The sequence below is a fragment of the Mauremys mutica genome, chromosome 2, assembly GCF_020497125.1.
Source record: "Mauremys mutica isolate MM-2020 ecotype Southern chromosome 2, ASM2049712v1, whole genome shotgun sequence".
NCBI classification, from domain to species: Eukaryota; Metazoa; Chordata; order Testudines; family Geoemydidae; genus Mauremys; species Mauremys mutica.
This window is the reverse complement of record NC_059073.1, coordinates 72,584,282-72,607,061: the sequence shown is the minus strand read 5'-3', so window position 1 is coordinate 72,607,061 and position 22,780 is coordinate 72,584,282. Positions and strand designations below refer to the sequence as shown.

The window sequence follows — 22,780 nt, the reverse complement described above, 5'->3', positions numbered from 1 at the left end:
GAAACTATGCTTCCACTCAGAAGTCATATGACTCATCAGCTGGATCAGTATATACATAAGTAACACAAATTTGACATCCAGCAAAAAGTGTGCCTTGAAGCTGTCACAGTTTTAATTTACCGTACTCAATGGTATTTATTGCAGTTTGGCAGATGGAAGATGAGAAGCAAACTAGATGCAGGCCCTTCAAAAGTCTTCCAGGCTGTGATTTAAAAACCTACTTCTAATACTCAATTGGTGTTTGATATCAGAACATTTTAGATAAATAAAAAAACATGTCCAGGAGCTTATTAAAAGCAACGTGGATCAGCTGGATTGAAAAATGTCTTTGCGATTACGTTGATAGAGTCTCTTACCTTTGTGTGTGTTTCTTTTCTTACCTACAGCCCACCTCTGTGTAGAAACCCCAGGCTGAACTCTAAGGGGCAAACCCCACTTACTTGCTAAATCCAGACCTCAAACTTCCCAGTGTTCACAAAAGTGAATGTTTTGGAACCACAAAACGTTAAGAAGGAATTACCTTCAGAACACAGTGTCATTTGTTCATTACGATTTAGTTAGAACAGTATACAAATTACCTTCCTTGACCACAGTAATTCATTTGAATAATATGTCTGCTCATCGGATCTGCTGACAAAATATGGATTGCCATTTAATTAAATCCTATTTGTTGTTACAAGAGGAGCCCCATCTATACACTGAAAATTACAGAATGGTATTATATGAAGCGGATATTTAAAAAGGCACACACTATTCAGACATTTTCAGGTTCAAATCTTTATTGTTTTAAAAGTCTACATGTCTTTTACAATTACAATAATTTGTTACTTAAATGACTCTTGTATGGTTAATGTACAATGAGTTTTTTCCTGAAACTCAACCATGAAATACAATTTTCATCAATATGATTTTTCTAAATAGATTAATACAAGACTTCTGTGTTGTTGGGAAGGTTCAAGTGCTTCACTTTAAATCTAACAGCACAGGGATTCTTCCCTTCAGAATCTATGTGATCAATCTGTCAAAAGTGCTTTTGAAGATTGTAGATTTACCTGGGACTGATTTTCAGATCAGCCCATCAAATTACAAGGTTGGTTTTTTAAACATTAAAGGGCATTTTAATGTAATGAAAGAAGATGCAATAGTTATCTTTATTCATCTACTGAGGCAAACTCATGTTGAAGAAAAATTATGATTATTGGCATGCAATGAACACTCCTCTTTAAATAGTTGATGAATTTATACATATTATAAAGAATCTGTTAAAGAGTGCAAGTACTTAAATGATTTCACAAAAGGACATATGCTGGTAATAATGGTAACTAACATTTAACATCTAAATACAAGCTAATGTATATTTAACAGGCAATTAACATGGCTAATAATAAGCCATGATGCACAAGGTTTGCCCTTTGCGAAAATGAACTCCTTTGGTCCACACTCCTAAAGTTATCGGGGTAAAAAAACTGGAACAGTTATAGGGCCAGGGATTTGAATGAAATTCTGGTTTCTAAAATGTAACCCATTAAAAATTAAAAGTAGTATATCTGTGAAGCATATTGTCACATGACCTCAGTATAAAAAGATGGCCTGCTACTTGGAGCGATGAATGAGCACTGAAGGACAATCCAGAAAAGAATGAGACAGAATAAACAGGGTTTCCACTGTGTTATACTTTTTTGTTCCACGGCACTGCTTTCACTCTGTAGAATTTTGTACCTAAAGGAACTTTAAATCTGTTTTGTGCCTAAGGAAAAAAACAAACAACATTATTTCAAATTACATACCAAAAATGTTGTTCTATTTTATTCTGCTTTCACTAAGATTTTTCAGAGCAGGAAGTTATTTGCACCCCCAGCACTTTAAAAACTGACTAGACTGTCTAGAAAACCCTATTTGTCTGAACTGACAGCTGAGACCAGCCAGTGATAGCTTACCATTAACAGGGAGATGTGCCAATTGGCTAGTAGCACTATTGACTGCTCTATGTTGCTCCAGGGGTTAGTCCTCTGGCCCTGTGATGCAGCGATAGCTCAGAGGTTAAAGCCTTTTAAAAATTAGTATTTTCCTCCTGATTTACGCAGTCTCTCCAAAATAGCTCATACAAATGCCAGGTAGGATGGCAAAATTACAGATAAACTACTTCCCCAAATTCATCTTCTGATGTGCACAGGCCATTTCCAACTAATTCATCAAGGCAAGCATAAAACACCCTCAACTAAGAATCTAGCAGAGTGAATATTTCCAATCACCAGTAATAACTACTGGGTAGATTCTGCCATATTTACTCCACAAGCAGTCTCATACATTTCAGTGGTGCTACTTAAGGAGAAGGTGGTAATGAACATGGTTAAGAGTAGCAGAATCTGGACCCATTTTCCTTGTATACTGATTTTAATAATTACATATTTATCAGTAGTATTCCCGTACCTTTTTTGCCTGGCAATATTCCTTTTCCATTACTTTTCCTAGCACCCAAGGTCTTCTAGATGCACCTGAAGCTAAACAGAATCAAAGCATTACACATGATATATTACTGTCCTCAAAGAGATAGGCCAGCATTTTCAAACATGGGTGCTGCAAACTAACCTCCTACATCAAGCTGGCTTGATTTTCACAGGGACCATGCACTTACATGTCTGAAAATTTTGGCTATAATCTTTTACACTGAAGTACCTTAAATTTCATAACTAGTAATAGTTAGCTGCAATGATGAACATATACAAATATTAAAATGAAAACTAAAACAGCTTTAGAAACAACAGGATAACTAGAAATTAGAACAACTGTACTGGGACAAATTAGTAACAAAACTCTTCATGAAGACAATTTAGGTACTGGTACATCTATATTACCACAGCAGCTAGGGAACACATGCTTATGTTGCAATCTCATTACAAAAATGCTAAGTGTTATTTATTTTACTCTTTTCAAATTGTCAGTCATCAGTGTGAAGGAAAATCTTAAAACAGGTGTGAAAGCAAAGGATCATGTAATATACACACTATGCATATGATAAATTTTCAAACTGGCATATTAATGAGAAACAGCGTGTTTGAAACATTAGACTAGAAGCCAGGAATCACTGATTTTTAATGTAATGTCTGCAAATGATTCATTATGCAGCCTCGGGGAAGTCATTTAAATTCATTTGGCCAGGTACTCCATTGCATGTGCTTTGAGCCATGCCGCTGGCTAATTCTGGCTGTACTGAGAGCATATACAGCCCTGAAACAGTCACCATGAGACTCACTCTATGGTGTGTAGAATCTCTTACCCCCCTACTCCTCCATGCTACTACTGTAAGGGGTATATAGATGGGATAGCTCTACACTGTGTCAATCCCTGGCTTTGGTTTTGCCCTCTTGGGTTAGGACTAGAATGCAGGACTCCAGAACCATCAGCAAAACCACAGCGTACAAGGAAGACTGTGAATCTGTACGTCTTTAGTAATCATATTAAATAATACCTTAGATAGTATATTATAGCTCTTAAAACTAGAAGCAGCATTTATTTTTATACATGCAGTAGTTACATGTATAAATTATAGTTTTCCTTTACATATAAAACAAAGAAACTAAGTAGTGCAATGAGATACAGATACTAAATCATTGCTCAGGAATTTACTGTATATTATTACCACCACCTGAGACTAATACAACTGGAAGAGTTTAAAAAAAATCACATTTATTTTTCAGCATTTATGCTGTTTTATTTTTTGCGTTTCTCTCAGAAGTGAGTGAGTCTATTTTAATTAACTAAACTGAGTTTTCAAGAACTAGCTCAGTGCATCCATGTCTGGGCTGTGCACTTTATAGAGGAATATTTCATTGATATTTCAAATAAAAATAAAACACACTTGGTACTTAATATTACAGGTTTGCAAAACCTTAACTTCCATTACAAATTTTTTGGACCACCTGACAAGTGTTTTTTAGCAACACTTTCATCTCTTCATGCTGCCTGCTGCCCATAATCCAAAGCCCTCATCAAGGCACACATTCCTTACTCCCCTCCGTGTTCCCATGACCCCTCATTGTCACTTATCTGGCCCAAACATGAATAGTGGTGTACCATCTTTGCTGAGGGCAGCCAGGTTTTGGTTCCATTGGGAAAAAAACTGGAAATGGTCTTTATTAGTAAAGACAAAAATAGTGAGAAAGCCCTAGCATTCCCTGACACGAACAGCTTACAACATCTAAAAACTGAGATTTGTAATAATATTGCAGAAATTGGCAACTCTGCAACCAGTTTCAGAGTTTACCTAATCCCATCTCTCAAAACAAGCAGAGGCAGATTAATGCAAGATTGAATAAATAATGTTCGGCGTAATAGGTGGTGCGTGAGGGATTAATATTACTGTGAGAAGTAGATGTGCATGCCTGGGTGTCAAAGGGCAGATCCAGACACCCCGTTTTGGGGAGTACTAAAATGGTAACTTCCTGTACTTGGGTACATCATGACTAGTGTCCACCACAGCCATACCACTGTGCTCATGGCTGATCTGAGAACATGGGAGAAGAATAGTGATATGGTTCTTTGGAATTTATCCCAAACTTCACTTGTTTCATGAGGAGGTGAATGAGTGATCTCTCCTTTCCCCTGCCTTCTGCTGCACAAGGGGAGCCCAAGTGCTTGTTTCTTTCAACCCTAGCATTCAAGTTTATATTTCTTTCAACTCAAGGACACAATGGTAGCACTCAGTTTACATTACCAAAGATGTCTTTTGTAAGGAAATGGGTTGGAAACATTTAGGAAAAGGAAAGCTGAAATTCTACTTTATATTTCTAGTTCTTCCAAATTTTGGGGCCCCAAAACACAGGCTTTGCAGGTGCCCAAGTAGCAAGATCTGTAAGAGGTGCTGAAAACTAAGTTGCGTTGGAGGTAGAAAGGGGGCAATGAAATGGGAATGTAAATTACAAGGGGTGACCTCACTGGCTGATGTTAAAATGTGTGCAAGGAACACAGCAATGATTTTAAGAGATTACTGTAAGTGTGAAGCAGTTGCAGTGTGCCTCTCTAGATCAGTAATATCTACAAGAACCATACTCCATTTATTTTCTTTGTGAGATGCTTTATGTCTATTACTGTGCCTGTCACCAATCTTCACAGCATTCCCAGCAGTTATTAAATTTATGACTAATAACTTAAAACTAAACTCTAAAAAAGTGGTTCTATGCACATCCTCCTCTCCACTTTTTAAGTCACAGTACTTTTAGCTTGCCATCTTTATTTGCCAGATTCACACAGAGAGATCAATTTCCCAAAACTACTTTTAATAAAGTCTCAATATCCTGTACGTCATGTGTTTCATCCAGACCTTAAAAATTATCTCTAGCCTGAGAAAACCCGTAACAAATTTCAAATTGAGAAGCTATATGTGGAAAGTTAAAGGACATTTGTGTATGCATCAAATTTATTTTTTTGTTGGAGCCCTCCTTGCGTTTAGCTGGGGATGGACACGCCTTTCGCCATCACTGTGTCTCTTGCACCAAGCCCAAGTATAGCCTGTTTACCCTCCTTTCCTTTTTTCCAACCATTCTCTCCCACACCTCCCTTTTCTGTTTCCTCCTCCTTTTCAACAACTTTTTTTTTGCTTGCTCTTCTGAAAAAAAAAAAAACTCTTTTAGTGAAGTCAGGGTTGGTGGGCTGCTTGATTTCATTGTCCCGTATACATAAGATACTACTTTGCCCAGACGCACTGAAGACTGCTGAGGGAAAACGTGGGGAAGATGGGCAGGACTGAAGGAGCTGCATACCACTTTACATTGGCTGTGTTTGTTGTGTGGGTGACACAGCTTGCCTTGCCTCACTGCTCCTCTCTCCTGCCCTAGTCGTACTGGGCTACTCACATATGCCCCAAGGGGAACCACTTCCAGTGCTGGGAAACACTAAATTCCTGGTTTATAAAAGCATGGCAGAAGTCTGATTGGCTCAATAGGGTAGTTTTTTTGGAAAGTGTCTAGCAACCTTAATCATGAAGGGGGAGTACTGTCTCTCCACAATTTAAACAAGTAACATTATTGAGAATGGGGAACTTGTACATACCCTATAATTACACAAATAAAGTATCTTTGATTTTGAAAAAATAAACCCTAAGTCTGTGCTTATAATTATATACTCCTTAACGTTCTCTTTGCTGAGGATGTTCATGTAACCTCATACCTGTAAACCAATGGCTAGCAAAATGAATTGGGAGAGAAAAACATGTTGGTTTGGATACCTAGGTTCTATTAGCCTTATTTTATATTTCATAGTTATAGCTGTGCCACTGTGATGCCATTGTTAAGGATGCATTCTGTTTTGTATTTAATGTGGGAGTTCAACCTGTTTTATAGGAAATGCAGTGTATCAGTCCCAAATTTTCAGCGCAGTCTCTGTATTCTGTAAGAGTTTGGTGGACTATTGGAAACTATGTAATTACTTTGCTAACTAACAAAAAGTTACTAGTGTTATTCATCATAACACTATGCCATGGTTTGCTAATGGAGAAAATGTTCTATGGTGGCAGTTTTCCTTCTGATACCTGTGGAAGCCTTCATGAACAGATTAAGAGAGGAACATAAAACTATCTTTTGATACATGCCCTCAATAATGTTCATTGCATCCAAAACTGGGGGCACAGGGAACAGATTTTGAGAGGCCATGGCCTTTGTGTTGCAGAGAAGATTTTCAATGAACTAGCTACTTTAAAAGTTTACTTTTAAACACTTATTTCATACACTGCATATCATAATAGCAAACAAAACACTAAGAACACTGAAGTGAATAAACATAAATAGCAAACAGAAAGGAAGTTGCAGTTTCCTAAGCTTACTTGAGGGACAACTGAAATAAGTACCCCACAAAAACCTTGAAACACAGAAAAACCACAGAAAAACGCTGCTTTGATAAACTTGAGCACAAAGGATTAACAATATCTAAAGCAGCAGTTCCCTGGCTGCGGACTGCGTCCCCACATGGGGTTGAGGAGATTCCCAGTGTGCAGAATATGTCATTTTGTTCTGCACAGTATGACTTCACATGTATGGTGTGTGTGAGGTCATAATATATGGAGAACACCATTTTGCTCTACAAAATGGCATTCTCCGCACAGCGTGACCTCATGTACCATATGTACAAGGCATGCTGTGCTCTTCAAAATGATGGCTTCCATGCTGTCTGGGGCCCACAAGGAAATAATTCACGAAAAGGGGTCATGCTGGCAAAAAAAGTTTGGGAACCCTTGATCTAAAGCACACATCTTCCTGAAAGAATTTGAGCACTGCTGAACTTCATTTATGTAGGGTTGAGAAACAGCAGCAAATGTAGGCATTTAAAAATCGGGAAACAAAAAGTTATGGTTCTCTCTTAATTCTCTCACACTGAACATACAGATCCATAAAATTCCATCCATGCTCCAGGGGATTTCTTTGCCTGAAGGGAAAATACCTTTAAATAAAACTGAGTCCTTGTTTTCTTTTTAAAAAAAAGTCAATTCCTTCTACAGCACAGGTGGACGTTCAAGCCTCTGCAATTGACTCAGACCCAAATTTTGTAAATAGCAGCACAAAAACAGACCTACACAGCCATCATCAAAACGTTGTAGTTATTTTAGTACCATAAATAGTAATATGACTAAGCCTAATGGTAATTTCTTATGGTACACATATCAAATGTGCATGTATGTATGCAGAAATATAGTCTTAAATGTGTTTTGCAGCATACATCAAAAAAGGATGAATGCATTTTGCTCTAACTGTCCGAAGTATTCACTTCTGGGACAATATGTAATATGGAAAAGTTCTGCCTAAAAAAAACCTTTCAGAAAATTACTGAATGAGGCTATAACGAAAATCTCAATGTCAGATTAACTACAACTTTTGCTACACATATACATTATGTATCTAGCTAAAACATACACCTATTTACATAATTATTAAACAGCTGTTAGAAGAATAAGGGTATAAGATAATGTTCTGAGGCACTTAACATGATGCCACAGAGTTATCTGACACTTACCACACTCACCTGGCTTCAGATCCAGCGCAGCAAGAGACTCTGAATGTAAGAAATACAATGTTGGACTGACAGTGAATAATACATAGTTGTCATGGCGTTCGTCCAAGATAATGAGAACCAAATCGCCAACCTGAAAACTGGATAAAATAAGAATACTTAACAGCAAAATATAAAAATATAGTATTGAATATTTACACAGATTACTAAAGCACTTTTTAAAAGCATTACACAGACCTACTTATCACTATTTGAAACACATTTTAGAATTTATGCATATCTGTACATTTTGTAATGCCAGTTAATTGAGTATTAGGTTTCCTATGAGGACAGTGTCAATTCTTCACCATTAAATATACACACACACACACATATATATATATATATATATATATTTTTTTTTTTCTCCTCACAATGTGCTTCAAACAAATTTTTCTGCAAGAAGTTACACATAAGCAACTGGGATGTGCCAGGGGCTACCCAGGGTTGTGAGGCACCTTGTCACCACCTGCTAGAAGCATGAGGGAGTCTTATCTGTGCCTGCTGTGGATCAGCTCCTCAACTCCACCACTCTCTGGCAACCCAAGCACTAGTTTCCAGGCCTCTGCAGGCCTCATTCTTTCTCTATAGGTTAGCAATAGGCACAAACCAACCTTTGACCATCCCTCTGGAGAGATCAGCCCCTGTTCCACTGACCATGCACTGAACTCTCAGGTCATCCTCTACTCACAAAGGAATAACACAAACCAGCTTACACAATTCAACTCAGGATCACTACTTTGCTTAACACACAGCATTTAGATATATTATAGTGAAGGCAAGAATAAGCTTATTCTCAAATGACAGTAAGAAAGAACATTGGAAAAATGATTACATATAAACAAAAATTTAGCACGCTTTCTAGAGCTTAAACTTAACTCACAAGACCTACAGGATAGTTTATCTCAAGCCCTTTTCCCAGTTTTTTCAACCAGGATGACTGATATCCCCCTTCAGATATATCAGAGCAGACCTTTGATATTCACCTGAAACCAGGGTGTTCCACCTTCCTGCTGTTTACCTCTTCCTGTGAATTACTTCTGAAATCTCCAAAAGCGCTTCATTAGCAGCTGATTCAGTGCTTTTTCACACCTAAAATGAAGCTGCACCACTGTAGTGCTTTAATGAAGACACTAACTAAACTGATGGGAGAGGTTCTCCTGTCGGTATAGGTATTCCACCTCCCTGAGAAACGGTAGCTAGGCCAACAGGAGAATTCTACCATGGGGGTCAGTTTAATTATGTCGCTCAGAAGTGTGGATTTTTCACATTCCTATGTGATGTAGCAATACCAACCTAATTTCCTAGTATTGATCAGGCCTCAGTATGTTAATAAACTTCGGCTGTAGGACACACAGTATACAATGGTCCACCAGGGAGATAAGTATCTCCTACCTCTTGTCTGGAGAAGTTCGGCTCAAGGAGCACTACATATGAGTGGCCTGCCTTTAACTACAAGATTTAGATAACATAATTTTCAGCATATACACATAATTCCTCACATATTTTCCATACAATGATTATGATGCCTAGTGTAACACAGGTGTTGATTAGAAACCTTACATGACATTCTTTTGGTGAACCGAGGGGACACTTGTACCCCTATGTAGCCCCGTGCCCTCTGCCAGTTGGCATCAAGAGGTCTTGGGTCACACCAATACATAGGAAGGTGTGTGGGGAAAATATCTCTGAGTGGTAACAGCTAAGGTAATAAAGGTAATAATTGGAGATATACCAATCTCCTAGAACTGGAAGGGACCTTGAAAGGTCATTGAGTCCAGCCCCCTGCCTTCACCAGCAGGACCAATTTTTGCCCCAGATCCCTAAGTGGCCTCCTCAAGGATTGAACTCACAACCCTGGGTTTAGCAGGCCAATGCTCAAACCACTGAGCTATCCCTCCCCCCTAAAGCTAATTTAGACCTCATAGTTTTGTATGTGTAGTTGGGATTATATTTTCCAATGTGCATTACTTTGCATTTATCAACACTGAATTTCAACTGCCATTTTGTTGCCCAGACACTTTTTTTTTTTTTTTTTTTATTAAAAGATCCGTTCGTAACTCTTTGCAGTCTGCTTTGGACTTAACTATCTTGAGCAATTTTGTATCATCTGTAAGCTTTGCCACTTCACTGTTTACTCCCATTTCCAGATGATTTATGTATATGTTGAGCAGCACGGGTCCCAGTACAGATCCTTGGGGGACCCCAATATTAACTTCTTTCCACTGTGAAAACTGACCACTTATTCCAATTCTTTTTTATCTATCTTTTAATGAGATACTGATCCATGAGAGGACCCTCCCTCCTATCTCATGACTCCTTTTGCTTAAGAGCCTTTGGTGAGGGACCTTGTCAAAGTTTTCTGTAAGTCCAAGTACACTATATCCACTCCATCACCCTTGTCCTTTCACTATTTTTTTTTTAAATTGGGGCTGTGGAAGAAAACAAGTCCTCACTCTACGTTTGTTAGCAACAAGTCAGAGGCACTTTTATTACGAGCAATTGCAAGGGAAGACTGCGGTCAGATAGGAAGGGCCCCTGACTTTAGGCAGACCTTCCCCCTACAAGCAGCATAAGACAAGTATTTATACCTTCCCATTACATGCACCAACGGCTATTGGTTATCCTTTGTTTATACAAACTCCCTCCAGGCACTACCTTACCTCAAGGTTTCTGCTTAAATCAGCATTCCATTCTTATCAACTAAAGCATGCAGAAAAGTGAGGCGTGAAGCAGCATCTCTTACAATTTTTGTGTTGTTAGGGTTACATTTCACTCTATCCTTAAACCTGACTAAAACATGTACCCTGCTTTAATTCTGCTTCCACATTCCCCCCTTTTGTGCTTATAGCACAACTAATATTATGAGCCTCTATTATGGTGTTTTTAAAAAGTTTCAATGCATCTTGCTTTTAATTTCCATTTAACTAATCTACTCATTTTTGTGAAGTCCCCCTTTTCGAAATTTAAATGCTACTGTGGTAGGTTTCTCTGATATCTTTCCCCCTACGAGAATGTTAAATTTCATTACATTATGGTTGCTATTACCGAATGGTTCAGCTATATTCACCTCTTGGACCAAATACTGAGCACACCTGAGGATTAAATAAAGAATTGCCTCCCCGCCTTTGTGGGATCTAGGACTAAGCTTTTTCAAGAAGCAGTCATTAATGGTGTCTAGAAATTTTATCTCTGCATTTGGTCCTGAGATGACATGTACCCAATAAATCTGGAGGCAGATATCACATCACCCATTATTATTGGGTTTTTTATTTTTACAGTCTTTCTAATCTCCCTGAACATTTCACAATCACCATCATGATCCTAGTCAGGTGGTCAGTAGTATATTCCTATTGCTATACTTTTATTCTTGAAGCATGGAATTTCTATCCATAGAGATTCAATGGTACTGTTTGAGTCATTTAAGATTTTCACTATATTTGACTCTATGCTTTGTTTCACATATAATGCCATTCCTCCATCAGCACGACCTACTCTATCATTCCTATGTATTTCGTACCCTGGTATTACTGTGTCCCTTTGATTAGCATCTTCCTACCAAGTTTCTGTGACGCCTGTTATATCAATATACTCATTTAATACCAGGCACTTTTAAATTCATGTTCCTGCTTAAAAGTGAAAACTCTGTGTAATGCTTTTCCTTAGATGCTAAAAGACTGTATGGACTTCTTCTGAGATGTGCATTTGCAAATGTTTTACATCCAAATGCAAGCATCTTCTAATATAAAAACTTCCTAATGTCGTTGCTATGTTAAAGGCAAGATGTTTTATATACCACTACGGAACTCAATGACATTACTATAACTGCACAGCAATGAATACAGAATATTTATATTAATTGGTGAATTAAGTTATTTAGTTAAGCAATTTCCTTTCCAAACTCAGAAAGAAAATGACTTTGCATGGACTATTAAGAAGAGCAGCCAATGCCTTTTTGGATGGCTAAGTTTTAAAAGACTATTTTAAGAACTGGGAAACTTTTATCTCTGATGCCCATCTGAAACAAAATTTCAACTCCTATTAAGCTCTGATGGAACTCAAATGATATTTAAGAAAATGGACTAAATAAAAAAAGAAAGTTAAAACTCTAAAGATGCTAAAAATTTCCTGTCACAGGACAATTAAATGTACACTGCATATGAATTAACAGACTACATGTCATGAACTGAAGATATTACTAAGACCAACCCATGAGCCAGTGAAAGGACAACGGCAGATCTGAATCCAGCCAAGCCTGAAAGAAGTGTTTTCCTCCTTCCAAGGGATCAGAGGAAAGAGCGGGATAAAGCTTCTATGAATTGAGGAAGCAAACTAGCAGCACTCCCATCTTTCAACTCCATGCAACACTCTCAATGTAGCCTCTCATCTCTGCTCAATGTCTCTAAGACAGCCACAGAGCTACATCACAAAACAACTTCCCAGTTCAGATCCAACATCTCTCAGACCTTCCTTTGCTTAATAATAATAATAAATAATAATATAGTTAATTGCAATTATCTTGCTTGTTCTTAATCATGATAAAATTACTTGGCACTCAGCTTGAAACACCCCTTTCTACCTCACATTATTTTAAGTAACAATACGAACTCAGATGATCAGAAGTGGCTACTAACGCATAAAATAAGATACCTGAAAGAAAAGGATGACCTTGCTGTAAACACCAACAGTGAAATCTGAAGTTAATAGCAAAAAGCCCACTGATATCTGTGCGTCCTGGATTTGCCCCTAGCAATTTTTAATAGCACCTAGCCAGTTATCATGATAGACATCTCTGAAAAAAAGGCATCTTCAGAAGTAATCTTGGGATTTCATATGGTCACATTTTTAGCACTGCACAGTTATTCTGAATGGAGTAATTATTTCTTGGGCATAAAATCATAGCTGAAATCCCCAACTAGATTTGTCATTATAGAAAAGCCATAAAATGAGAATGAATCCAAATTATGGTGATGAAGGTATACAAATCATTTAAAAATACATTTGTAGCCTCATGGACCGTGTATTGAAAGCTTGATTGTAATAGAATATAAAGAATCAAATTTAATAAAGATTTATTACTAAGGAAATTCACTGTAGTCTCAGACATGAATTTGAGATTATGATGCTGAAAAGAATTACTACACATTACTTCCACATACTTTACCTGTACATTTGTTACCGAAGACATAAAATTTATTGAGCCATATCAAGAACAAAATGTGAGAATAAAAATATACTTACTCTCTGATAGCTATTTTTTCAGAATGTCTTGAAGACACTGAAGACATGCTTTGGGACATCTAGAAAAATAATGAAAAAGCAAACAACTATAAAATACTGGCAGTATACATTGTAGATAGGGGGCAATTAAGATTGTTTGGATTTATATATGAACCATGACAAAAATATGAAAACTAACACGTGTTCTTATTACCATCTTGACCATTTTGCTTGTGTATATACTTTCCCTTCTCTTGTATTTTGCTTTCGTCATTTTAAAACGTAAGCTTTTTAGGACAGGGATTGAAACACAGCACATTTCAGGTACTTCCATAATATAAAAATTATGGAAAGAATAATAATTACAATAAATGAAATTTTATTTTGTATGGCCTCAAACTATAGCCCAAAACACTTTAAAGAGTTAATATTAGAGTGAAAGAAAACTTAAGAGGTAGAAAAAGAAGATTTTTTAGATGAGATAAAAATAAGCAGAGCATCACTAAGGCATAAGAAAACTGCTGCAGATGGTAGGCAGTTGAACAGACATTTACTTTTACACTAACCGTGGTGGGACTGTGTGAAGGGTCAGAGAACTTGACAAAGCTGGACAAGAGAAAGGAGCGAGGAAGAGGATAAAGTTTATGGATGGTTTTAAAAACAATCAGGACAATTTTGGAGTAGAACCTGCAATAATTAGTGAGCAAATGAAGTGTTTAATGATTGGGCACAATATAAATCAAACTACCTGTATGTGTGAGAAAGTGGGCGGAAGCATTTAACACATGCTGGTGCAGGTAGGATAAGACTTGTGGAGAGCAGGCTGAAAGGAGTTGAAGACAAGGATGAAAGTTTCAGCAGAGGTGGAAGTGATGCAGCAATGTTGCAGAGGAGGTGGAAGGCATATTAGCAAACAAAGGAGATGAAAAAGTTCAGGTTCAAGAATTTATACTCAGTCCTGTGGACAGTGGAGGCAGATACCTCATTTGAGAAATTATATGAGGTTTTGTTTTTCAGGATAACTCCTCTTGCCCAAAGGAGTATACCAAAAAGTACCTCATAGTATCACAATTTTACCTACAAGAAATTAAGGGCAATTCATTGCAGTGCTTTTCAATATTTTTTAAAATATATATAAATCCTTCATCTTCAATGAATTTTAGCTCCTCTTTTGAAAATGCATTTTTTTTACCTGAATGGCCACACCTCATGTATTGTTGCTCCACTGTTTAACTGTGCAGTAGATGATGTACTTTTAAATGCCATGTGTTGAAAGTATTCAAGTGCATAAAAACATTTTTCAATAAGATAGACCGGGCCAGTGCAAGGATGTTTCGCGCCCTAGGCGAAACTCCCACCTTGTGCCCCCCCCCCCACAACCCAGCCCTGAGGTGCGCCCCCCCCACCCCGCGGCAGCTCCCTCCCTCCGGCCTGAGGCATCCCCCCGCCCCAGCTCACCCCTGCTCCGCACACGAGCACAAGCATGCCGACGTGAAGCAGCTCACCCCTGCCCTGCCTCCTCCCCGACCCGTGGCCGCTTCACTTCTCCCGCCTCCCAAGCTTGTGGCGCCAATCAGCTTAGGCGCCGCAAGCCTAGGAGGCGGGAGAAGTGAAGCAGCGCACCCCTGCCCCGCCTCCTCCCCGAGCACGCCGTGGCTGCTTCACTTCTCTCGCCTCCCAGGCTTGCGGCGCCAATCAGCTTAGGTGCCGCAAGCCTAGGAGGCGGGAGAAGTGAAGAAGCCACGGCGTGCTCAGGGAGGAGGCGGGGCAGGGGTGAGCTGGGGCGGGGAGTTCCTCTGCATGCGGCCCCCCCCTTTACTTGCTGCAGGTGGTCCTCCCTGCGCTCCCCTGCCCCAGCTCCCTCCGCCTAAATGCTGGCGGTTGCTGCCGAAGAAAATGGCGCCCCCCAAATGCCAGCGGCCTAGGCGACCGCCTAGGTCGCCTAAATGGTTGCACCGGCCCTGAAGATAGAGCTACATACATTTTCAAACTGATTAACTAAAACATTGAAGATATGAAAATACTTAAAAAGGAAAGAAATTTGACAGATACTGAAGGCCAGATTTAAACATGGCTATCTATAATTTTATGCAACAGGCATATACATTTTAAGTCAAATCCAATAATCACCTACTTTTGACAACAATCCTAGGACTAGGTTACTTTGGTGAGAAGGAATCCTTAGTAGCTACATACCCCATTGAGGGGAAAAGGGATTAATCTCCTCAAAAATTAACAGGTTTTTATTAGTGTATTTATTCTCTGAGAGATTACTTCTGTGCTGCAGACTTGTGTCTTGGTTCATTAGCACAAGTGCCAAACAAAGAGGTTGCTTCCTCTTTTCTCATCCTATATTTTGGAAAACTTCTAGGACAGTTCAGTGAAACATTTTCAGATCATAGTAACCTAAGGGTTTTTTTAATGCACAATCAGATGATTTAAATAATGTTGCATTGTGAATGACTTCCTTCCCAGCTGCTTATTCTTTCTTTCCTCACTCCCACCCTGAAAATAAAGAAAAGCCTTTCTGCCAAAGAAGTAAATTTCAGAGAGAAACAATCAAAACAAAAAGAACGCCTTAGAAGAAACCATCTTCAAATGTACATAATGAAAAGCACCGATCTATGTACTTTAAAAACAATTTGTCTTAGAAAGTTGTGTAACTGCCTTGTTGATGCAGGCACTTGCACACTACATTTAAGATACAATTTTCAAAGGTGCCTAAAGGTTTAAGGCTCTCAGTTCCCACTAATATTCAATGGGAGCTGGCTGCCTAACTCCCTTGTGTCCCTCCCATTTGTCCAGCCTCAAATGACAGCTAAATTCAATACCTTGGGGAGTGTTGTCAAATGGCTAGACACAGAGAACTGAGACCGGATGCAGGGCTGCCCAGAGAGGGGGGGAGGGCAAGTGAGGCAATTTGCCTCAGGCCCTGCAGTTCGGGGCCCCTGGAGCTGGGTCCTTCACTCGCTCCGGGGGCCCCAGAAAACTCTCGCGGGGCCCAGGCCCCCGGAGCTTCTTTCGCTGCGGGTCTTCGGCGGCAATTCGGTGGCGGGAGGTCCTTCCACTCTGGGACTCGCCGCCGAAGTGCCAGGTCTTCGGCGGCGGCGACCCCAGGCCCCCTGAATCCTCTGGGCAGCCTTGACCAGATGTAATAGTTCCCTATGACACGGAGATGTTCTAAAACTTAATTAAGGTGAAATGTAATTGGAAAATCATTACTGCAGTTTACCTGAGAACCACAGTAGTTAATTCTTACTTGTGCTTTTCTATACTATTTAATACACAAACTGTCTTGTACAGCTAAGTAACTGGTTGTAGGCTTATTTTAGAAAACTAAAGAAGAACAGACTTCTGAATACTGAGCCACACTCAATACTATGAGAAATGAAATATTTTAATCAATACTTTAAGTTCCATATTGCTTAGGTTAATAATAGTTCCTTTCAGAGTCAACCCAAAGTAAGCACTGATTATGGCGGAGTTGCTTTAATATATTTCTCTTGCTTTGTGTATTTTACATTTAACATGAAAGCAAATGGAAATACCCTACAGATTCTCAGATATTTGAGAATGAAGAAAACATGTAAGTATATATTGTAGAATCTGTCTGATAGTATCATTACATAAGATACTGCAATACCTTAATAAGACAGTAACAGGCTAATGTTAGGTTGTTTTTCTTTTCCACTAAGTAACTTTGAATGATATTTCATAATAAATAGGAGATGAAAAAGTCTATTATAGGATGCACATAGAACTCAAATAGCAAGTTTACACTTTTATCTAGACTCATTTTGGTCTAAAAGAAAATATATTTCATAAAAAACATGATCCATAAAAAGTCTATTTTTGTAACGATCATAATCGTCTGCATTCTTGAAGACAGTAGATATTCCCCATTTCCTCTGCTAGAATAGCATTTCTAATTTTCTCTCACTCCACCTTTAGAGTCAACTGATGAGACATTTTCTCACCATCCCCTACGCAACTGCATCCATGGGGAGCGGGAAGGAGAAACTTCAAGAAGGGGCTCTTCCCGTAGCCTTGAACTTGAACCATGGAAATTTCCACCCCTAGAACCTATGTGGGGCAGGATGGTGGCAATCAACGCTTTAAGGCTTTCCTGTGCACCAATACTTTAAGCTGAGAGGGTAAAGAAAAGGGTGCCAAGAACCCCTGAGGATAGTAGAATCTGCTAGTATGAGAAGACTCCCATAGGTATGCTCCCTTTGCAATCAAGAGTACTGGTACCAAGCAATCAACCCCATAATGTTCTCCTACCTTCATGGTTTATTGATGAATGCTTGTGTGATAGGTGACTAGAAAGACTTAGTAGTATTGACCACAAAAAGGTGATTTGAGGGATGGGGAAGAAGCATACATCTTTGGGAATGTGAAATATAACCAAATGAATGAGTGAAGAACATGATGGGGGGAAGTTGCGAGAACATGATGGGGGGGAATATAGGAAATAGAAAGAGATGCACCAAAATACTTAAAATGAAAAGAAAGTGATTGAAGGGAAAAGAATAGGGAGGAAGAAAAAAGTCAATGTAAGTTATATTAAAAATATTTAATGTAAAGTTGAATGACATTTAGTAAATTGTAAATAATGTCTGTCTGCATATATGAGGAATGGAGTGATCTTCCTGCCTCTGGTGGAAATTATTACCCTCTACAGATTCTACTGAAGCATACAAGCAACGGATGACTTAAGACTATTTTTAATAATACTATCTCTTCATGCACCCAAGGAGTCCCCCTTCTTCACTGATGATTTCAATCTCTTTCGGAAACTCAGAAATGACAAAAACAGAGATGAGAATCCAAAGGGAAAGATAAGGGAAAGACTCACAGAAAAAGACTCTTGAATAAAAAACAAACGAAGAGAGGAACTGGCTTTTTACTCTACAGACGTTTTCATGGGGGAATCACACAGGTCCCTCAGGGGAAGCTTCTCTCACTGAGATCAGTCTGCAGTTAAGGACTTCTATCTCTATTTTTTCCCCACATTCACTCTCCTCAGTGATAAAACCACCTCAAATTACATTGACCTGGTTCAACACAAATACTATTTATATTTTCCACTTCCAATTGGTTAGCTAACCCAACAAGCTTTACCCACACACCTGCCAATGACAAAAGGGAGTTATTTCTCTGCAACTGGCAGGTGCTTCACAAAGCCTGCTTGGTTGTAAATGCTGCATACAAGATCTCCAGCTGCACAAAACACAGGTAGGATTTTTAAGGAAGCCTCAAACTTATTCTTCACAGGACAGTCCACAAACATCCCATGACAAAGCTCTTAGGACACTGGATTTTCACTTGCTTCAAGACACGTCTTTTCATTTCCAACAAGAAAACAGACTGAAATACTAAATATTTAAACATTTTTATTATTTCACACTAAGAAAAATACCATAACTATCAGCTCTACGAAGCACTTTTCAGCTTCTCTCTAGATTGCAGAACCCACGTTTTATTGACCTTCGAAGCAGTACAGGTTCCTTCTCTCTACTTTATGTTTTTCATATGTCAAGATATATGTTATAATAGCTGCACTAAATATAATACAATGTTTGTAGTTCATAGTGCTACATATGGCCAGAAAAATAAAATTATTTAACTTGTTCCCATTACTGAAGAAAGGTGATAACCGCTTCACAGTTAAAGCTACGTGAATAATTTTCCATTATATGCCTGATTTTGACTCAAAGTTTACCAAAACGAAACCAATTCACAGTAAGTTTCTGAAATTTCCTTCTCAGAAGAAACTTTCTTCAGACAGCCTGGGGTGAATGTGGAAGGAGAGGCCAAGCCATTTGTCAAATGACAGATAAGTCAGTTTGCCAAATTGCCAAAAAATGCCCCAAATTCTTAATGCTTTGGATCATAGCTCTTAAACACTGATTGGCCAGGGAACTCCCAATTATTTTATTAGTACCCCCCTGTGAAAACATTCACAGCAAAAACATTTCAACCAATCTCAAGGAAGCAGGTATGGGAAAAATAAGTACTTTTACCAATGTTAAAGTTTTTCTCCAACTATTTTAGAACTGTAGAAGCTCTGTAGTTTGGAGAAGGAACCTAAAATCTGAAATTCCTAGGGTCAAAGAGATGTATTTTCTTGTTCCTCTCAAAAAAGTCATCCAGATTTGGCCAAGTTCTAAAAGTTACAGAAAATTGCCATTTGCACATATGCAAAAGAACCTCTTTTACACTTGTCTCTAAATTTTCCAGTCACACTACCAGTCCCTCACCTCAGAACAGCCTTTTGGCCTAGGAAGTAAACTTGGCTGGTAGTCAAGTATTAGAGGGGTAGCCGTGTTAGCCTGGATCTGTAAAAGCAGCAAAGAATCCTGTGGCACCTTATAGACTAACAGACGTTTTGGAGCATGAGATTTCATGGGTGAATACCCACTTCATCGGATGCAAGTCTTGCATCCGACGAAGTGGGTATTCACCCACGAAAGCTCATGCTCCAAAACGTCTGTTAGTCTGTAAGGTGCCACAGGATTCTTTGCTGCTTTGGCTGGTAGTGAACTTCTTCCACCAATTGGTATTTCTGTATCCTTCTTAACACTTCCTGAACAAAGCCTTATATCTATGCTAGGCCACAACCTAGTATTAGTGTCTGCATTTTGCATATGAGGTAACAAAGTCTTACGTCTTTTCTGGCAGAGGTGGGAATAGGACCCAGATCTTTCATAGGGCATGCCCAAGTCAAATCAACTTAGCCAAACTGCCTTTGTGTTATATTTGTATTACTTAAAATCATCACTGATGAAGTTTACAGATGAGTAATAGATAATGAAGAGGACAGGTCACTGATAAGAGAGAGATCTGAAACACTTGGTAAGTGGGGTGCAAGAGAACAATATGCCTTTTAATACAGCCAAATTTAACTTTCTACATCTAGGGACAAAGAATGCAGGCCACAAGATGGGAAGCAGTGACTCTGAAAAAGACTTGGGGGAGGGAAATATGGTAGATAATCAGTTGAACATGAGCTCCCAATGTGAGGCTGTGGTCAAAAGAGCTAATGCAATTCTTATAAACCAGGAAATCTCAAATGGAAGTAGGGAGGTTACTTTACTTCTGTTTTTGTCACTGGTCTGACTACTACTGGAATACTGTGTCCAGTTCTGATGTCCACAATTCAAGAGGTTGTTGATAAATTGGACAGGGTTCAGAGAAGAGCTAAGAGAATGATTAAAATACTCCTTACATAGTGAAAGACCCAAGGCACTCAATCTGTTTTGTTTAACAAAGAGAAGAGTAAAGGAGTAACTTCATCATAGTCTGGAAGTATCTATATGGTGTGCAGTTATCTGATAATGGGCTCTTCAGTCTAGCAGACAAAGGCATAACAAGATCCAACGATTGGAGATTGAAGCTAGACAAATTCAGGCTAGAAACAAGATGCACATTTTTAACTGTGAAGGTAATTAACCACTGGAAGGCTTTATCAATAGCTGCGATGACTTCTCCTTCACTAGAAACTTTTCAATTAAGATTGGATGTTTTTCTAAAATATATGCTCTAATTCAAATAGGAATTAATTCAGAGAAATCCTATGGTTTGTGTTCCCTTCTTGCCTTAAAAGTAACACTTTAACCACTACTGAACACTTCCTTTACTGAGCCAGAAATAGAATTTTGGAATATCGAAACCCAACAGTACAATGCCGCTTCGGAAAGTTGTTCAAACCACTCGCAAAGTTTGTGACATCATCTATTACTGCTACCAGTTATTTCTTTAATTGCAATGGTACTAGAGGTCTGTGCCATATACACTGGGGAACCATAACAAAAGACTTCCTTTTTAAAAAATTTTAAATAGCTGTGTTCTGGTAAGGTTGTCCTAAATAACTAACTCCTTCCCCTAGGGCTCAACCACCTTCTGGATGGCACCCAGAATTGCTCCCTATGCCTGCGTAGGTGTTAAAACAACTAGTGTCTCCTTATTTGCGAAAACCACTTTTACAATGCAGTTATGCATTCTAATTCAAATATATATGGCATGTTGAAAATTTGGTGACAGAATACAATAAGGTAAAATAAATTAAAAACACTTATTACATTAGATAGTTGCATAATTAATTACCTTTCGACTGCCTTTTTAATGTATTCAATGTAGTCACAGAATCCCCAGTTTACTGCAGTAACTACAATTAGACACCTTCCAGCAAAATTAGAGTCCAGCTTGCCACAGAGTAAAACATGGTCTTGCTTATATTGTTGTGTAAATTTTTTATTTATTTTATTATTAACATATTATTATTAAAATTTAAAATGTGTCTTAATTTGACCAGGCGACCTTGTTAAAGGTACAAAATAATATCTAGAGCAGTGGTGGCAACCTGCGGCCCATCAGGGTAATCCACTGGTGGGCCGACAGACCGTTTGTTTACATTTACATGGCCGCCTGCAGCTCCCAGTGGCCGTGGTTCACCAATGGGAGCTGCAGGTGGCTGTGCAAATGTAAACAAATTGTCTGGCGGCCCACCAGCAGATTACCCTGATGGGCCGCAGGTTGCCCACCACTGGTGTAGAGGATCTTTAATGGCCTCTATCCTGCAAACACTTACACATTCAAGCAGTCCCACTGTGTTTAACAGTACTACTCAGATGTTGTGTAAGTATTCGCATGATAAAAACCTAACTCATTAGTCAGTATACAAGTATGATGTATCCTAGCGACATCCTCCTCTTCAAAAAAACAAAACCAAAAACAAAACAAAAAATAGTATCAGTACTCTTTGCAAGTATGGAAGTCCCTTCATGACTAATTTCGCATTAATCACTCTTTTCCAAACTTTCTATTTCTGCTCTTACTTTAAGATGAAGAGACCAAAGCTGAAAGCAGTGCAAAATACGCAAGGAAGCACTGAACTTTTAATAATGACATTTCCGGTATCATTCTCTTATTCAGTCTAAAATCAGATTAATTTTGAGTACTGCTATACATGGGAGACAATGTCACCTTTGAATCATCCTCAAAGTACAAATAAGTCTTTTTTTCCCCCTGAAAGTTCACATCTAAATTTGGAACCTATCAAATGTGTAAAAGCAGTTTAAATTGTTCTTCCCAGTTTGCCAAACTTGAAATATCTTGCAGAATTTGCAATACTTGAGAAAGTTATCTAGTTATCTTCTGATTTGTAAAGCCAAAGCCTTACATTTTTTGGTCTTTTATATAAGTAACATTTTGTTCCTGTTTCAGTTTTAACATTTTATTTTCACATTTTAACAGTTTTCAGACAGACAATTTTAACCCTGTTTAGATAATTACTTAATTTTTGTTTTAAAACTCCTTAACATAGTGTAATGCTGACAGACCCTGGTCATCGGCAGGTGGGATTGAATCTGGGACCTCTGAAGCTTAGTGCATGAGTTTATATTCCATGTTTATCTTAGAGATTAATGAGTCTGCTACAGCCTAAGTGGTCTAGGTGCCACTAGAGAGGGACAGAGTATCACACCCAGCAGGCATGGGTTACAATAGCACTTCTAATATA

At 38.6% G+C, this 22,780-nt stretch overlaps 1 protein-coding gene across 3 annotated transcripts in view; it reads right to left on the bottom strand.

Moving 5' to 3' along the window:
- Positions 1 to 769: 769 nt before the first annotated feature.
- Positions 770 to 22,780, bottom strand: part of RB1CC1 (RB1 inducible coiled-coil 1) — a 179,118-nt gene continuing 157,107 nt past the window's right edge. For 2 of the 3 annotated variants that reach the window (XM_045005840.1, XM_045005842.1), the window contains 4 exons: positions 13,279 to 13,337; positions 8,002 to 8,138; positions 2,431 to 2,501; positions 770 to 1,747 (listed from right to left, as the gene is read on the bottom strand). In XM_045005840.1, coding sequence (XP_044861775.1) covers positions 1,670 to 1,747; positions 2,431 to 2,501; positions 8,002 to 8,138; positions 13,279 to 13,337 — 345 coding nt within the window. In that variant the 3' untranslated portion in view covers positions 770 to 1,669. The remainder of the gene's footprint in view (positions 1,748 to 2,430; positions 2,502 to 8,001; positions 8,139 to 13,278; positions 13,338 to 22,780) is intronic. The other variant, XM_045005841.1, reaches the window with a different exon arrangement.